Source organism: Uloborus diversus, chromosome 7 (genome assembly GCF_026930045.1).
Source record: "Uloborus diversus isolate 005 chromosome 7, Udiv.v.3.1, whole genome shotgun sequence".
Classification (NCBI taxonomy): domain Eukaryota; kingdom Metazoa; phylum Arthropoda; class Arachnida; order Araneae; family Uloboridae; genus Uloborus; species Uloborus diversus.
The window spans coordinates 80725623-80745445 of NC_072737.1; the positions used below are offsets into that span (position 1 = coordinate 80725623).

The following is a 19823-nucleotide window of genomic DNA, read 5'->3' on the forward strand; positions in this document are numbered from 1 at the left end:
AAATGACTGCGATTCCGAGGCGGGCAACCTAGATTCGGGCTAAGCTGACATGACCTCTTGTCGGCCCTGAGTGTACTGCAGGACCGTCTTCAAAGGAGTACAGTGGGTACTACCCCACACCCTTTTTCAGAATTCCATTCCAATTATATTTTAGCGATGCACAAAAAAAGAAGTCACAGTCTTAAAAAACTAAAATAGTAATAATAAATGAACAAATTTCATATAAGTAACAAAAAGTATTTATTCTGCAAAGTTTTAAAAGACAGTGTAATCTTAAATTAGAATCATACAAAATTCTGTATTATTAAAATTATTTAAGTAAAGGTCACCAAATGTACGTTTCAGATTTTTTCCAACGAAAAAAAGTATATGGTACTCATGGCAAGCTCCAGTTAAAAAAAAAAAAGATAAATAAAATTGATAACTTCATCAGGGCCACCGACATATTTACATCTCTAATTGTTTACATAAAGTATTATGACGAAAATCACTGCTAAATAGAGGAAAACTGAGGAGTCACCGAAATATGTTTTGAATAGAAAAAAAAAGGCTTTGCTTCTCACTGCCTCATTTTAGGAAGCTAAAATTTGCACATAATATATCATTACTTTTCTTTTGTTCCTTAGTTAATTCATGTAAGTTTTCTGTTAAGTACTTTCTTCTTCTTTTATGAATTGAGTATGTAACTGTTTTTTGTCTTCTTTCAGATTGTGCGTGATTGCTCTGGAAATAGTTTTCTTGAAAATTTGTATCCTTTTCTAATTTTAATTACATTTGTTTTTCTTTGTACATTGTAAATTGCAATATCTGAGTTGTGAATTAATGTGTTTGTGAATGTATTCAGAGAACGGGGACTTGTTTTTTGGCCTCCTCTGAGTTCCAAAACTCTCTGCAAATATCATGATCCCTTTTCACAAAGCTTGTAGGTCACAAAATCAGCAAATTTTTTTTGAAATGCTAGTGGTTGCACTGTAGCTGCTTTCCCCCCTGTAGAATCTTTCTTTGTAATATTTCTTTTCTGTTTTTATGACGGGGAGTTGGAAAATATGTTTCCCCTGTTGACTGTAATCAGAGTTGTGTATGAACGTCAAAAAATATAATGCAGCATCAGGCCTGGATTTAGGTACAAGCTAAGCAAGCTATAGCATAGGGGCCCACTTTGTTAAGGGCCACAAACTCCCGGAAATTTGCACGATTTGTTCTGAAAAAAAAAGCTCTTGAAAAAATAAATTTCATTTTCTAGTGCTTAAAAACCTTGAAAATTTGGAAAAGTGTGGCTACGAACTACAAATGAGAAGGGATAGGGAGAAGAAATGCCAATTTATGTCAAGTTCAGCTCTTTGCTACATCCTGCACCAAAAATGTAAAAACCATGGTTCTCACATTTCTGAAACATATTACAAATTTTTGTGACTCATAATGTTTCATATCTTGCTATTTATATAATTCTGAATGTATTTTGGAAATTCTTTTGTTGTTGCTTGCTTTTAGTTTACTTCTTCTGCATATTGTAATCTGTTTAGCATGGAAAAAAAAAAACCTACCTCGACTCCTTTTCGTTTTCTGCCCTACTTGCAACTGCAGCAAAGTTGTTGTTATAAGAAATCTATAGTTTCTTTTTTCTTTTAAATTTAAAATAGTTTTTCTTACAAAGTTAGAACTGGACTGTAAAAAGTGACAATCAAGTACTAAAATATCAGAGACAGGAAAGTACAAATAAACAGGGCCTGATGACTGAATAGGCCAACTAGGCTGTGGTCTACGGCCCCCAATTTTTAAAGGCCCCAAATGGCTAATTTTTTAACCAATAGCTTAAACTGTTTTCTCCAATGGCTAAAACTGTAAGGGTTGTCTGTCTACACAGGGGCCCCTAGGAAGCATATGGCTTAGGGCCCGCTGATATCTTAATTGGGCCCTGCAAATGAATTGCATTAAATAATTTTAACTGTTCTAGAGTCCTTGAAAAATATTAGATAAGCCTTTGAAAATCCTAAGCAAAGTAGGCTCTAATTTTATTTCTTATGAAGGGTATACATTATGAATTGTTCAAATGGGCAGTGTGTCACTCTCTTGTTACATATTTTCTAAAATTAAACCATTTATTTTGAAGCATTTTTTACTATTGATCATTTTATATTTAATTCACTGTTGTATTTGTCGTCGGGTTGTAGGGGTTATTAAAAAGTAGTTGTACAGAAAGCCCATGTGAGCAAGTAACAATGCATTGTCTTTTCTCTTCCCGCACTCTTTCTATCTGTCAACTGCTGTCATTGATTTGTTGAATAGGAAACAATTTTTACTGTGTGTTATCGTAATTTTAGAAAGAGTATATCACTTTTATAAAAGTTTTGTTTGCCTATTTCTACCCTGGTATTTTTGTAGTTCCAACTACATCTTATACGGCTTCAAAATGCAGAATTTTTTTCTATTTTTCTAAATTTCCTCGGGGGGTAACCCCCCAGCCCCCCCCACAATTGGGAATATTCCACTCCAATCTTAACTGCCCTCCACTTTAGTCCTGGGTCACTCTCTTGATGCCATTCCCCCTTTTAAGGGCAATTCAAACAGCACATCGGGGAAAAACACATTAAAACACAATCAACACAGTTAAAGTATTGCTGCATGTATCAGAGGAAGGAGACAAACATAAAAAGGGAAAAAATTAAAAAATTGCGTCTTACACCACTAAGAAAAATGTTGTTCAAACTACAAAAGGAGCCCCATACCTAAACAGCTTAGGGTCCCTTTAAGTCTAAATCCGGCCCTGTACGACATTAAAGATAAGACATAACTTTATTTTTTCTCATAAGTACCAAAAACATTAGAACATTTTTTAAGTCCATCGGGATAAATTAAATGCTTTTGTTACAAATCCTGTAAATAGTAATTATTGTAGTAACGTAACCTGTAAATAGTTTCCCGTAATGAATATACAACCCCTTTTCATTCGGCTAAAGTATACGACCCCCTATTTTCTTTTCTTTTCATTGATAAAATTTGATAACGGTCTACGCATTTCGAGAAGAGGTGAGAATGTTGTGGAAAATTCTTCGATGTTTATAAAAGCGTCCTGCGTGATAAAGGGGAGAGTTTCGATTGAGATTTCGAACTGAGAGCGTTTTTGCTCTGTTGATTGCGAGGCATTTCGCTGTGTTGTTTTCGTATTTGGAAGTAAATACGTGTGTAAACGTTGAGTTTACGGTGTTGTGTGATAGTTGCTTAATTGCTGATGAATAATTTAGCAGTTGTTGACGATCTTTCCTGTACATAGTGTAAATAAATTTCCTGTGCTTTTATCAAGAACTGTGTCTTCATTTCAAGAAAGTGGAAGTCGCACCGAATCCGTTACAATTTGGCGCCCAACGTGGGGCTTCTTCTGGACTTTCTTGGAGTAAGTGTGACTTTGGACATTTTTTTTTCATAAAGACTGTTTGAATTTATAGACTTTGTTTTTATGGTGATTACTCGCGCAATGGATGACCAATTAAAACAACTTCTGGCAGCAATTAATGCTGTGAAAAGTGACTTGACCGAAAGTTTGGCGACTAACCAAGAACAGTTAAATAGTGATTTAACTGCTAAAATTACTACAAGTCAAGATGAAATAAAAAGTGACCTAATGTCGATGAAAACCATGATGGAGAATCAACTAACCGCCATGGGTGATAAAGTTGATGCTCTGGAAGAAAAATTTGATACTGTGGAAGAGTGTATCGCCAATGTGGAAAATAAGTTGGAAGAAGAAGACAAGAAATTTACTTCATTTAAGGAAGAAATAATTAAAGACATGGAAAGGAGATTGGCGACCGCGGAAAGCGGCTCTGTACAGTTTGGCGCTCCCACATCGGTTGCTCGACCGTCCATTAAACTTGCCACATTTGATGGGAACAAATACATTCTTGTTTCCATCGACTACTTCACCAAATGGCCGGAAGCATATCCCATTCCAGATCAAGAAGCTACCACCGTAGCAGAGACTCTAGTCCAACATTGGATCTCGAGATACGGAACACCTTTGCAGATTCATTCCGATCAAGGGAGGAATTTCATCTCTGCTGTGTTTAAGGGCCTATGTCAAATTTTCGGAATTGAGAAAACTAGGACAACACCACTACACCCACAATCGGACGGCATGGTGGAGAGATTTAACCGCACAATCCTGAATAATCTCTCGCTTATGGTCTCCAGAAATCAACAGGATTGGGACAAGAAGCTACCTTTGTTCCTGCTGGCCTATCGCAGTGCTGTCCACGAGACTACCGGATTTGCCCCATCTCAGACGCTCTTCGGACGAGAGCTTCGGCTACCTTGTGATCTCGTCTTCGGTCGTCCTCCGGATGCGCCTGCATCGCCTGAGGAGTACATCCAGGATCTCCAGGCCGGTTGGAAGACGTTCATAACTTCGCACGAGAGCGAATCAACATCGCGGCGGAGAAGATGAAGACCCGGTACGACACAAGGTCTACTGGACATGAATTCAACGAAGGCGACAAGGTTTGGTTATGGAATCCCATCCGACGGAAAGGTCTTTCACCCAAATTGCAGTCGTAGTGAGGATCCAAAAATCACCTAATGCAAAGCCTAGGGTTGTACATTATGATCGGTTAGCCCCATACTATGGCCATAGTTCATGAGTATTACGTAAACAACCATGGTTGATAACATAAAAGTTGTAGATAATTTTTTTTTTGCTTTTAATGTTTAGTAATATTTCTTGTTATTAGTGTGTTTCCTATGCATTATTGGTTATTATTTAATGTGTGTATTTGTGAACATGTGATAGAAGTTTGGCACCCTTTCTGGGGATTGTACTGCCCGGGACGTGCAGTCCTTAGGAAGGGGGCAATGTTACAAATCCTGTAAATAGTAATTATTGTAGTAACGTAACCTGTAAATAGTTTCCCGTAATGAATATACAACCCCTTTTCATTCGGCTAAAGTATACGACCCCCTATTTTCTTTTCTTTTCATTGATAAAATTTGATAACGGTCTACGCATTTCGAGAAGAGGTAAGAATGTTGTGGAAAATTCTTCGATGTTTATAAAAGCGTCCTGCGTGATAAAGGGGAGAGTTTCGATTGAGATTTCGAACTGAGAGCGTTTTTTGCTCTGTTTATTGCGAGGCATTTCGCTGTGTTGTTTTCGTATTTGGAAGTAAATACGTGTGTAAACGTTGAGTTTACGGTGTTGTGTAACAGTTGCTTAATTGCTGATAAATAATTTAGCAGTTGTTGACGATCTTTCCTGTACATAGTGTAAATAAATTTCCTGTGCTTTTATCAAGAACTGTGTCTTCATTTCAAGAAAGTGGAAGTTGCACCGAATCCGTTACACTTTGCATATGAAAGAAGAGTTGAATGAGAATGAGTTGTTTGACTTCAGTACTGGTTCCAAAGTGCTTTTTGCCAAGATTCTTCTTCAAAGCCGGAAACCGGTGGAAGTCACTTGGTGCGAGATCAGGACTGTATGGTAGATGGTTTAGGCACTCCAAACTAAGAGTTGCAATATGGTGTTGCATTGCAGTTATTAAGTGTGGTCTTGCATTGTCCTCCAACATCGGAAAGCCAGATTTGAGAAGGTCAGGCCCCTTTTTTCGAATCCCCTCTTTCAATTTTAAATGGGTGTCACTGAATGGGGGAGCATCATCCGTGGTATTGATACAGTCCATAACAAATTTAACAAAAAATGACGCTTATGCTCAAAATAACGGTGTTTGTTTCATAGCTTTTGAAATTTGTGGTACTAAAAATGTCCTAACATTTTATTGATTTTTTTTTATTTTTTTAATCTCCACTCTGACCGCTGATAGCACCTTTAATAGCAAGTAAAACACATTTTAAGAAATTTTGTAAAGTTATTTTGAAGAGAGGTGATAGTATGGGGCACTTCTTTAGCAATAAATTATGCTTTATAAATGTATTAAAAGTGGAAAGAAAATAGGACAGCACTAAATCTCACAAATTTGCAGATATCTGCTGCCTGTTTCAGAAGTTTCAAGAAACCCCCTTTTCAATGCAGTGAGCCTTATCCTTGGATTAGTGGAACCTTAAAAGTTTGAGACTCGAATTTTCGAGACTCTACTGTAATTAGCTTTTAGCTTGCTGAATCTAAAGTTCACTTTTCCGCTTTGAAAAAGTGGTTCCTTGAGAACTTTAAACACATATTTGCTGTTCTCTGCAAATTTGAGATTCATTGGTGTTATATTTTCTTTTACTTTTCTTCACAAAAGTATATCTTTATTTCACATTAAAAGTGTTCAATAATTCAAATAACTCATAATTTCATACTATATAATTTTGTTTGTATTTTGGGATAGTTCTGAGAAATCAGAATTCACTCAATAATTGGTTTTTAAATAGCTATTTATAAACGTTTTTCTCTTCTAAACTGATGAAGTAGAAAAAAAGCTTTAATTTAAAGAAAAGAGGGAGCTGAGCTATTTCATACTTTCAAATGCAAATTATTTTAACATTATCCTCCACTACTTTTCAGTCTTGTATTTTATGTAGATTAAGTTTTGTATTCTGACAAAATTCATCTTGTGTTTTTAAGAAAGTTGAACAAAAGTCTTTGTAAGCACAGAACATTAAAAAAAAAAAAAGTTTTTTACTTAACTACAAAAATAGATGTGCTCCTAAGCAAGATCCGCAGTTAGAAGTTACTCATTTTGAGAGGAACAGAGAGGAAAGTCTTATGTTAGGACTTTATGTATGTATGCTAAAAAAAAAAGATTTAATAAATTTTATTTTGTGCTACTTTTTTATTTTTGCATTAAATTCTGACATATTTTGCATAATGGAAACTAATGTGCTTAATATAAGCAATAAAAATATGTAGTTTTCATTTCTGATTTGATGTAAACATTTTATTTAAAACTAGTGGTACCCACATAGCTTTGTCCAAAGTAGAAAATTAAAAGGTAATTTGGTTCACCTGTATATTTACAAATAATGGATGATGAATTTCTCGCCAATTTGCTATATTCATTTGCTTGCCCATGTTACGGTTCCACTTTATGATAATTCCCTAATTTATTCATCCACGTTGTGATAATTTGCTCAGTAAAATTTTCTTAAAATTGGAATATAAAAAGAACAAAATCAAACTAATTTTGTACCAAATGCTACAAACTAATTTTGTACCAAATTTCATGTAAATTGGCCGAACGGTCTAGGCGCTATGAACGTCACAGAGATCCAGACATCCAGACTTTCAGCTTTATTATTAGTAAAGATATGTATGAATGGTTATTGCTTTTGAATACATATGTGCAACTGAAATGCTGAAGTAAAATCCTTCCTTTCAGTAAAATATAAAGTATATATCTGCAGTTAATGCTTGATTTTACAAATACATAATTTACAAATGCTCGCACATAATTTTGCAAACTTTTCATTAGTCTTGAAAAGTCTTTAACACTAGAAAGACGGAGGGGCCTGTGTGGCCCCTCGCGTAGTTTGTTGTTTAATAACTCGGGTAATATCTAACGGAACTTAATGGAATTTTCTGACTTTTCATTATATGACACTATTTGAATGCTTGTTTAATCATTTCCTCATTCGCCTCATAGTACTGTTAATATTGATCCTCATACCTAGAAAGACGGGAGGGGCCACAGTGGCCCCTAAGCATTTTGACAATTAAAAAATTTATTTTTTTTCCTTTCACCTAATTGTTGTAGCATAAAAAAATGCCATTCAACTCTATTTTAACCTGTAACTTCCTCTTTATGCAGCCGATTGGTTATCCAAATGCTATAAACAGTACCGACTGCTTACCATCCTAACGGTGGCCATTGCTCTTAGAAAGGAAAACTAATTCAACCTTTTGCCCAGTATAGTGAGAAAAACTAAAAATAATTAAGTACTAAGTTTTTATTTAGTCATGAAAGAAGGTGTATCAGGCATGTGGACTCCCTCAGGAAGAATTTTTAATAGAATTCACCCCAAAAATGGGTAGGAGCCACACTGGCCCCTTCAGTCTTTCTAGGTATACAGAAAATGTCAGTCGTTCTAGTGTTAATTGATACAATGTAATTTTTATTTATTTTTTACAAGCTAAAAATAGCAAAACTCTTTTTTTCCCCAAACTAAGTCAACACTAAGTTAAATTAGTTTTTTCTTAAAAATCTCAGCAGCAAGAATTAAAAAACTTAGGGAAGATCCTTTCCTTTTCACTTCTATTGGAATATATCTTCCCCTGTCATTGTTTTCATTCCTGTAAAAAACTCAATTTGTTACAAAATGGTTAGTTGACCCAAAAACTTAAGATCAATTTGACCTGTTCATCTCAAGTTTTGGACTTCTAAATTGGAATAAAACAGAAATGAAGTGTCTATTAATATTGATGAAGTGGAATATCTTTTGAAATGTTGGATCTAAGCAAGCTAAAATTTCAAACTACTTCAATGTGTTAAATAAGGCCAATCAAGATAGTGTTTTAATTGCATGCATTAGTTTTGTAGCATGCATTCAATTTAATCAACTAAAAATGTCTGTTTTCTATACAATTCACCATAAAAATTTGCATATAATATGAGGCAGTGAGAATCAAAGTGACAAAATTAAAAATTTGGAGATAACCAGTAGAAATGGTAGGTGGACCTTTCCTCTGTCTTGGAGCAAGAGATAGTACTAGTAGCCCTAGTAGGTGCTGATTTAGAATTTTTTTAAGATGAAAGCCTACCTAGAATCTCAACGTTAAACGCAATTTACCCGAAATGTTTTACTGTCCACTTACATCCCTTTGCTTCTTACTGCCTCATATGTAGTACATAGTTTTCAGTACTTGTCAATTTCACAAGTTTTTGTTTTTATAAATTTTATTTGCAGTTCAAAAGAGTAAAAAAATTCAAAAAAAAAAAAAGATTAGTAACTGTATCTCTCTCTATATATACAGGGTGTTCCGTTTTAACCTGCAAGACCTTATTTTTCACAACCGTTAGTCCTAGATGTATACTTCCAATTGCAAAAATGTTCAAAATCAGATGCAGAGTTAAGATATTTAAAATTTGAAGCAAAAATTAAATTGAGCCAAAAATACAAAATTTAACTTTTTATATGAGCCTCATATCCCCTAACTAATATTTAGAGAAATAATCTCCATTGAAAACTCTTACTGACACAAAAAACTTGACATTTGTGCGACCAAAACTCAAGAAGGTATACGAGTTCAAAATTTTATTGGACCATACAAAAGATGAGATTGGAACTTATCGCCCTTTCAGAGGTATGGCAGGTTGTCGAAGTAAATAAAATAAGTAGTTATATTTTTCATTGCTATTTCAAAATAAATGCAAATGTTATGCCATGATACGCAAAAGCACACCACAAAACCTCGAACAATTTGAAAAATTACACTATATGCACAAAAATAATTTTAAACCTTTGTTAACCGCTATATTCTCCCTCAAAAGGTGTTATTAATGGCGAGTATAAAGTGGTATAAGTCGCAAAACACTTCGTATTTTAGCTCGGTGAATATCGGTCGTACTAATGTCAAACTTTTTATGTTGGAATGGTTTTTCAATGGGGAAAATTTCCTTAAATATAAGTAAAAAGGCCTGGGGCCGGTATAAAAAGTTAAATTTTGTATCTTTTGACTTATTTTTATTTTTACTTCAAACTTTCAATATCTTAACTCTGCATCTGATTTTGAACATTTTCGCAATTGGAAGGACTAATCTAGGACTAACGGTTGCGATAATAAAGATCTTGCAGGTTAAAACGGAACACCCTGTATAATATAAAATCTGGTGTTAGTTTCATAGTTCAGTTTCTTTGGTAAATCATATATTGTATCTCACTTTGGTGGAGAGAATAACAGAGGTCACAAAACACATATCCAATGTTCATATTTCTACAATACATGAATACACACATAGATAAGAAAACAAGTAATAAATTATAAAAAAAGCAAAACAATAAGCATAACTTATGATGTGATCTAGAATTAAAAAGCACCATTAAAAAAAGTCTTAATGCATCTATTATTTTTTGTTTGTTGCACTAAAATCATTTTATTAAAATTTAATGTTATTTTTATAGTCTGAAGACTTTGAACCAGAGGAGAAATGTAGTGGATCTGATGATGATGCTAGTGACTTGAAAGATGAAGTTTTGGGTTTGCCAACCAACTGTTATTCTTGCAATGCACCTTGTGTGACAAACATGAAATTAACTCATATCCTTTTAATTTATGTATTCAAAAAAACATTTACTATTACTTAATATTGAGAAATAAATTGGTTAAGTTTTCAAGATGTTAACTAGTAATGTTTATGGTCCTTAAAATCCTTCTTTTGCACCCGTCTAACCTTATCATGATTTGATGTTATCGTAGAAATTCAGTTTATCTTATAATTTTGCTGAGTACTCTTTGTTCATTTGTACTTTTCAAATTTGTGTTTTAAAATATTGAAATTAATTCTTATTTGTAGCTATATTTTGCTTACATATGAATTTAGGTTACTTGCTGATATATTAAGCATTTTAAACTAGTTCTTAGTTGTCTAGTGCAAAGTGCTAGTCACTTATTTTAACTTACTCTTTTTGATTAAAAAAACATTTTTATAAGTTACTAGCTACATTGCTTGACTTTGCACAGTCTACCGCAAAAATAAAAGTTATTTCAAGTGATGCATGTTCAACAATTAGGCTTAAATAAGAGAAAAAAAAATACTGTACAATTTCCCATCAAAATCATGATTCATAAATTTTGTTAACGGCTAATCCGAAACTCCTGAACAAATTAAACGCAATCCTCCGTTAATACAACTAAAACCCTTGAGTATCATTTGCCAGCAGTCCAAAAATAAATAAATAAATAAATAATAGGTAATTGGCCAAAAAATAATCAAAAGGGAAAGTTTTACTTTAAAGTAAAAAGCAAGAATTTCATTTCCTCATAGTTGAGAGTAAAAATGGCCACAGATCAAAAGTTATTTTATTACGACTAATTTAAATTGAGCTCGTTGACAAACTATAAATTTCCGATTTGATATTGGCGTTCCATTAGGCTTAAAAATGCTTTTTACTTTTTCCCTGGTGATTTTACAGTCTTGTTTTTTTTTTTTTTTTGAAATTTGAAGGAAGTAAATCAATTTTGGGGGTATTTTTCGTGGTCTTTCGAATTAGACCTAAATCAGGAAGATCGGATAATTATTTCAAGTAGAAAGAGTCATTTAATGCCATTTTTGGATCCCAAAATTTAAACTCGAACACACAAAGTTTAATCACAAAGTTTTCTCTGATTTAGTTTTTATGCCTCGGTGAAGATTGAATTTTGTGTCTTAATTATTAATGGATTTGGCGTCTGATTTGTCTGTCCATTTTCAGGACCAAATTTTTAACCTCAGAAGAGCGTACTAGAATTGCAGCATTACTTCTAATACAAAGCCAAACCCTCAACTTAAATAAAAATGTATAATAATATGTTGTTAACGCCTAACGTAAAATTTCCACAAAAGACGGATTTCTGTACTAATATTCCAATTATTTTTAAAGTACACAACGTGTTTTACATTTATGTTAAATAAATATTTCCAAACTAATAAGTATTGAAGTGTCATTTTTCTCTTAAGATTATCAGTTATTCATATCCGTAGTTTCATATAATATATCACGAAATCGCTGTGAAAATATTCTGATCGCATTCATTAATTTGGTGAGACTCTCGCTCAGCCTAAATATAAACAAGTAACACGAAATCTTAAAACAGAAAGCCCAAAAAATTAAGTACGCACGCAAGCGCAGTTGAAATGGCAAATTTGTGATAACCGGGATTTAACGTCTAGTCTAGATCTAACGTAAACTGTGGATTTGTATAAGGAACATATATATATATAATACACACACATGTATATTCTTTGTTTTATTTGTATAGATTATAGTCTTGAGCATTTTCATGGTTTTGAATTCTTGATGTTAAATCTTCTAAAGTTTTAAATGCTACAAAATGTAATGTGTTTGTAGTATCCTATTTATAGCTGATTAAAATAGTTTTGGCCAAAAATGTAATTTTATGTTTGATCAAATTACATTTGAGTAAGCTTGATGCAAGTTTTGTTGGCCAACTAAGAAAATACAGTAGGACCTGGATCAACCAAAGTGATTGTGATCAGACCTCGTTTGGTAAATCAATAATTCCAGATGAAAGAAGAAGACAGCCAAAACTTAACTATAATCTGTTCTCATTTACATAAAGACTAATACAGATGATGTTTTTAACTATACATATACTTACCAAATGTGTTCTGTAAATGTTGCACGATCAAAAAAAAAAACACTGTAAATTTTATAAGACTCAATGTAGTAAACTTTGTCATTTAACCCATTCGATGACCAGCCCGAAAACCCTTAACGCGCATGCCGCAGATAACGAAACAGAGTTGCTTTTTGCTACGTTGTAATAACACTTTTCTCCCCATTTTGCTATCGGTATTTTAATGTTGTTTTTGCTGTTCAGCTTGCATTCGAAAATCGCTTCGCTTTATTTGTTTTTAAGCGCTGAATTAAATAGTGCAATAAAATACAAGGTTGCTAATATGTGCTGAAATATTCATACATTTACGCAGTACATAACAGGAAAATAAGAAATAATAGAGGATTGGACGAAAAGAAATTATTTTCATAACACTAATTATTTTATTAATTTATTTTTCTTTTTGCTTTTATCTCAGTATATCTTTTTTTTTTCTTTTACTGTTAAACGTAAGATGATCTATCTTTCAAAAGGCCTCAACAAAACATTCTTCAAATAATTGACTGATCGATCCAACGCGTGAGCAAGCGGACAAAACGCTGAATGGACAAAAACGCTTTAAGTGTGGGAATGATATTCTAAGAGGATAAAAAGTATTCTTCGGTGCCTTTTGATATATTGTGACACTTCAAAACGATCAATAAACACAGAACCCTTTGATGGCAGGACTATGGTCGACTTTTATCGTAATTCAGGTGACTTTTAAATCCCTTCTGAATGCCCAGATATCAGCTGCTCAAGCGTGGGAAGTATTTTAAAGATAAATGATTACAAAAGATCAAAACTTGCGGCTAATCCCCTATTTCCCTAAAGGATACTTTTGTGCATGCAACTAAAAGCCCCCAGCTGAGAGAGGAATAACTAGACCGACTGGGAGGTCTGTATTCTCCAAGGACCCTCTTTGCAAACATCCAAGCAAGTTAGTTCCATTCAAAGAATGGTCAGAAGGTTTTAGTGTTTTGTGGTCAACCCTTCCACATTATTTTCTTACAACAAAACAGTTTAGCTCAGAAAGGAATTTCAAAGCAAGCTTTTATGCTTATATGACGGAACATGTCTTCAGAAGGAAAAAAAAAAAGGAGATCTTGCTTGAAATCGAGTCGGATTTTAAATCTTTTTTTTAAACATACTTGGATAAATTTTAGTTAGTTTCATAGGATTATTTACTAATTATGGCAATTTGATTATTGAAAAGAAACCAAATATTTAATTTATATTTTTAAAATCTCATAAAAGAAGGTACAATTAAAACATTGGAGCTATTTTAAGACAATAAATAAAATCTGAAAAAGAATGGGAGAAAAGGAATGTTTTGTTTCTTATGAGTAAAGCGTACAAAAAAAGAACTCAAGATATTATCATTTTATTCGTACTGTCGTATCTGTTTTATGTTTTACATAGTCCACTTTTACGTATAGTCAATGCGGTCGTCTTTTTTTTTTTCGTGAAATAAAAAATATTCAAAACCGTATCACTAAAAATCCATCAAAGGGTGCCGCGAATATAAAAAGATATAATTTACGTTTCAAAATATCATGATTTAAAAATAAATAAGCACTAAAAAATAATAATAGTATACAAATAAATAAAAAGCGTAGTAAACACATTATAATAATAAAAAAAACGTACTCGTACAAAATTAAGATACGTAAGATAATTTTTAAAAAAATATTGCGTAAAATAAATTCTAAAATTTGAGGATTATGAACAATTTAGTGAAGGATACTTGCGTAAGAAGGTGGATTTTTGATAACAAGAAAAACATATTTCTGTTTATTTGCTTTATTCAGGCATAGAAATATTGATAAATATGTAAGGAAATATTTTCACACTTGTTCATCAGGAGTTCAAATGCCAGAATGCTAAGAAACAAAGCTTCCACGAAAAGATAAAAATATAATGCCTGATTATTTGAAGCATTATACGTGTCCTATCAAAGAGTACTTGAAAAGTTAATATCTTAGTAAAATAAAATTACAACAAGTTCCGTGAAATACTATAAGTTACATCCCTTTTGTCTAAGAAAAGAGCTTGATTACCGCTCCCCTAAAAGCTCCAGAACCCAACAGAGAAGCGCAATAACAGGGTTCTGCTCCTGGAAGGATCGCCGACACATATTCGGCCGAAGCAAAAACTGCTAGAAACGCCGTGACGACACAGGATCGTCGAGGGCAGTTAGGAACCATTTTCTTGTGACGAGCCTGAATCGGCCGGGGCAGTATTAACACAAACTGCGCGGCCGATCCTGTATCGGCCGGGGCAAGGAATGGGTTAATCTAATTTTTATAATACAGGTTTACAGTATTTTTTGTTCTTTAACTTGAACCACAGTGCGTAGTTAAAAAATAATTACTGTACATTACTGTAGTTTAACATTTGATCGCTTTTGAATTTATTTGAATTTTAAAAACTAGAATAACTTAGTGTTCAAAAAAGGGCCTAGTACGTGGGTTTGTGAGAAGAAGTCATGGAAATACATGTAAAATTTGTGCCTGCAGTAGAAATGGCTGCTTCTGGTGACCTTGAAGAGAAGTTGATTGCGCACCAAAAAATAAATAAATAAATAAAAAATCAAGTACCCTTGGTTAAGCTTTTGCATGGATCTAGGATTATGACCTCCCCTCCCATTTAAGCAACCAAATACAGCCTAAATGAGGGTTTTTGGGGCTTATGTTTTGAAAAATCTCCCCCCCCCCCCCCGCCAAAGATTTTTTTTAATGATCTGTTCTGATGATGAACCTCTCAAAAACTAAAAAACCTGAAGCTAGAACTGCTCTTGGGGAAACTTGGTTTTGATTAAGAGAGTTTCTATCAATCCAAGTTCTACAATAGTAAAAAGCAAGCTCAAAAATTTGTGATTATTATTTTATAAATTTACTATTTTGCAAAAATATTGTTAGTAGTTTTTGTTAAAGAATCTTTAAAAAATGTGAATTGGAGTAAATCTTAAATTAAATGTATTCTTTAAGAAAGTAATTTTTTAATTCTTATTAATTTGATACCTTTTATGTGGCACCAGGGCCGTCTAACGAAACAAGGGCCCCCAGGGCGAATCTTTGCAGGTGCCCCCTCCCCCCTTACATACATAAATCAAGCTCATTAAGAATTTGTCAATATACAGTAAGATGAACATTGGCCTTCTTTTAAAGCCGCCAAACTCACTCTAACAACTACGAGTACAGTGGGCGTATAACATGGGCACCCATACACAAAATTGCAAGGGGAGCTCGGATATTTTAACCATGGTTTAGCAGGATATTTTTCCCTTGGAAACCCATTTCAGGACAGATTTGAGTCATTAAAATTTGAAATTTTCAATAACTTATTCAATAATGGCTGGAGAAGAAATGTTTTTACATTTTTGCAAAGAGAAAAGTGCTAAAAGCAAGGTAGTTCTAGTTTCTAAGGGGGGGGGGGGGGCTCGAGCCCCTTCTTGCCCCCCCCTATATGGGCGCCCTTGGCATATAATGGAAAAATACTGAATACTTTCATATTTAAATTGTTAATCATAGCTGATTTTAGTTATTGATCATGCTATCTTTGCTAGGGGTGCCCACCTAGGGGAAGGGGGGGTCATGGCGCAGACTGCGCCTTTGAAATTTTTAGGGGGGCTCTTTTGTTTGGGGAGGGGGTGGTCTTTGCAATATTTAGGGGGGGCACCCCTGTCTTTGCATATCAAAAAAAAAAAAAGTTACTAAATCTTATGCCTCTAAAAACTAATTCTGAAAACTATTTAAGAAAAATCTATATAAATAAAACAAAGAATATGTGTATATACACTGGTGTAAGAAATTAAGAGAATTTTCAGATTTGTTCAATTATCTCCAAAACTACTGAACCGATTTTAATGAAATTCGGTATTCATACATTGAAACAATACAAAACAATTAACCACCCAAAATTTAAAATACACACGCATGATTAGAAATAACACTCATTAGAGTCGGATGGCATGAAACAGCGGTTGCGAAATTAAACAAAAAAAATGGGTTATTAGGGTGTATGGTAACCTGTAACAGACGTATATGCCTTGCAGTGTGACTCCATACTTGAAATGAAGCAGTTCATGGGGTCCTTAAGCAATTATTTCCACTCGTTCCACAACGCCGTTCTCAGGCTATGGATGGTCACTGGAGGGGTTTGCTAGTTGCTATTGCCCTCCCGAGAGCGTCCCAGACATGTTCTATAGGGTTGGAGTCTAAAGATCTTCGTGGCCAATTCATCGAGTGAATGTCCTCCCCTTCCAGAAATTTGTGGATCAGAAGAGCTGTCTGTGGCCTTGCGTTAACATCCATTTAAATTAACTCGGGGCTAACAGTGCCCCTCAAGAGGTTGTCATAGGGCTCCAAGACCACATTCCAATACCTCGCGATTGTCACAGAGCCTCTCTCAGAGGCATGGAGGGGTGTGCGGCTATCCAACATGACGCTTGCCCAGACCGTCAAACCACCACCGCCATAATGGCCGATTTCGCTGATATTGGAGGGCAGGTAGCCGGTTCCTGCTTCTATCCAGTGTTGCCAGATGGTCAAATCCAGATTTCCCCAATTCCCTTTCAACTTTTCCCCAAAAAGCTATGTTTTCTATCAAAATTCCCCAAATTCAAAAAAAAAATTTCCACTAATATTTTTTTAAAATGAATCGACTTCCTCAAATATTTTTGTCTCTTGAAAAATTTTTTTTTCCCCCAAATAGACAAATTTTCTTATAAAATTCCCCAACTTTTTTTCCCCCCATTTTTGCTTTTTTTTTGTCTTTATCTTTCTTTATCTTTACTAATAATAAAGCTGAAAGTCTCTCTCTTTCTCTGTCTGTCAGGATCTCTGTGACGCGCATAGCGTCTAGACCGTTCGGCCGATTTTCATGAAATTTGGCAAAGGCTTAGTTTGTAGTATGGGGGTGTGCACCTTTAAGCAATTTCTTGAAAATTCGATTTTGTTCTTTTTCTATTCCAATTTTAAGAACATTTTCCTGAGCAAAATTATCATAAAATGACGAGTAAATTACCAATCTATCATAACGTGGAACCGTAAGCCAATTGGCGAGGAATTCATCATGCGTTATTTGTAAATATACAGGGGAACCAAAAGACCTTTTAATTTTCTACTACGGGCAAAGCAGTGCGGGTGCACACTAGTCATAAGTGCCTAACCGAAAGATAAGAAATAGCCAAAGGTTTTTTTTTCTACTTGCATATACTACTCTGTTTCTGTATGTATATTTAAACTTTGATTTTTGTATATATTTATCCAAGAACATTCTTCATCACACTTATTTTTACTTGTTTCACGTATCAACTAGTTACTCACGCAGAACATCAATGCGAATTCCGTAGCATAATATTCCACATAATGCGAAATTCGAATTCCATAAAGTTGAGCAAAGCTAAACCAATGCTGTTTGATACAAACTACTACTTCTTGACGCGAATCTAAATACGAAAAAAAAATTCTCCCCCCCCCCCCCCCCCGAGGTTTTTTGGGTCCCCCCCCCCAGTTTTCCCCAAAGAATTCCCCTCAAAACCCATTTCCCCAAAATTTCCCCCGGAGAGCACCAGATTTCCCCAAAATGGGGACATTTCCCCCAATCTGGCAACACTGCTCTCAAATACGTTTTTATCAATTACACGTTTTTTAAATTGGTCCCTGTAGAGTCTAATACACATTAACGTACACCTATTATACGTTTTTTCATTTATATGCTTTTTTCATACAATCCCTTCAAAAACGTATAAACGGTGCTTCACTGTATATGTTTGTTATGTGTGTTCCCACAGCCATCTTAACACAAGGCCTGCGCGCTCATTCAACATGGCTGCCCGTGAAGGCGGTTTGTTTACATCTCATAATAGCTCTACCGTGAATAAAAATTTAAGATTTTTTTTAAATCCACTGAGAAAGTAAATGGTTTTCACATGAAGTACTCTGATACATCTCCCATTTAAAACTTTATATCGTTTAAGATTTAATATCGACACAAATAGTTCTTAAATAGTAAATTAAATTAAACTGTATGCATATGACACATTAAATATTATATTACGCAACATATACAGATAAGAAAGGAAAATAAAAATTTATTTGTATGGATATGAAGAAAACACTCTTGAAATTTAAATCCTAACGTAAAAGAAAGTACGAAATAAATTTTGATTACTGTAAATTGTAAAATGAGTTAAGATAAATGGGGAGTGCATATTGTTATTCATAATCTAATAATCATTTTTCCCGCAAATGATTAACAGTAGTATTGATTTTCTTTGATATAAATGTAAACAAATGAAACAATAATGTAAATTGGAATTAAAAACCTATATATTTAGACAGTTTTCTAACTGTTAAAAATAAAAAAAAGCATACATTTTTGAGAAATGAATCGTAATAATACCCAATAATAATTACAAAACATCTAAACAAGTGAAACAATCCAAATAATTGATATATTATGACAATACTGATGCATATATTTCAGAGCAAAAAATGTATGGATTTATCATAAATTTTTACTGGGAATCTATTTATTGTGAGTTATTTTCTTTATTTTTCTTTTAGCTACTTTTTCATTACTAGTTCTCATTCTTTTTTTTTTTTGAAAAGTTATTCAACTGTGGTGTTCCCATAGGGTATACTCGATACGCCGTATACTCTCAAACATTTTTTAGACATATAGCGTATACCCTCCAGCTTCGTAAATTTTCATATTATGACATGCATTTGATTACATACACAAATTGTGCGTAATGGATTACTGGGAGTAAACCCTCAGAAAAATTCATGAGAACATCACTGTACAACAGTATTTTATAAATCGTTTGCATTACATTTCGCAAAATCAAGAAAATGTTGTGAGACCAAAGCTTGTGATGATCATATACCAGATTTCTAATGCATGGCTTGCTGATATTTGCTAAAAGCATTAATTAATTTTCATTTAATACGAATTCCTCCTAAAAATTTTCCACATTTTGAAATATATTTGTACAAATAGAAGGTGTTTTAAAAGTTGAAACAGTTGGCCCTTTTAAAGAGCCGCGGTCTAATGTATCTATTAAACTGCACTCTTCAGATAATTTATGTAAAAAGTTCCTTTAAACATTAGTTACAAAAAAAAATAATCATTGCTTAAATTGAGGGCAAAAAAGCTTCTTCACTAAAATCGAAAGTAATAAAAATATATAGCATGAAAAAAAAAATCATACATAAAAATGTGTACCTTACAGTAATAAAATACAGTACCTTACAATAATAGAAGCTGCTTTAAAATATAAAACAATTGGTCTTTTTAAAATGCCGCTATTTATTGTATTCTACTAAAATGCACTCTTCAGACAATTCATGCTAAAAAGTTCCTTGGAACAATATTTACAAAATATAATTATTACCCAAAGTGGGGGCTAAAATCCTTCGTCACTAAAATCGAAAGTAATGAAAATGTATAGCATGAAAAAACCACACATAAAAATTTGTACCTTACAGGGAAAAAATCATTAAAAAATTATTTAACTAGTATTTATTTTTTATTATCGATTCTATTTAAAAAAAAGCATTGATAATCAGACTTA

At 33.6% G+C, this 19823-nt stretch overlaps 1 protein-coding gene across 1 annotated transcript in view; it reads left to right on the forward strand.

Moving 5' to 3' along the window:
- Positions 1–19823, forward strand: part of LOC129225513 (zinc finger protein ZPR1-like) — a 48179-nt gene that overhangs the window by 17239 nt on the left and 11117 nt on the right. The window contains exons 7-9 of the mRNA XM_054859942.1: positions 708–748; positions 6628–6709; positions 10048–10183. Of these exons, the coding sequence (XP_054715917.1) occupies positions 708–748; positions 6628–6709; positions 10048–10183 (259 nt within the window). The remainder of the gene's footprint in view (positions 1–707; positions 749–6627; positions 6710–10047; positions 10184–19823) is intronic.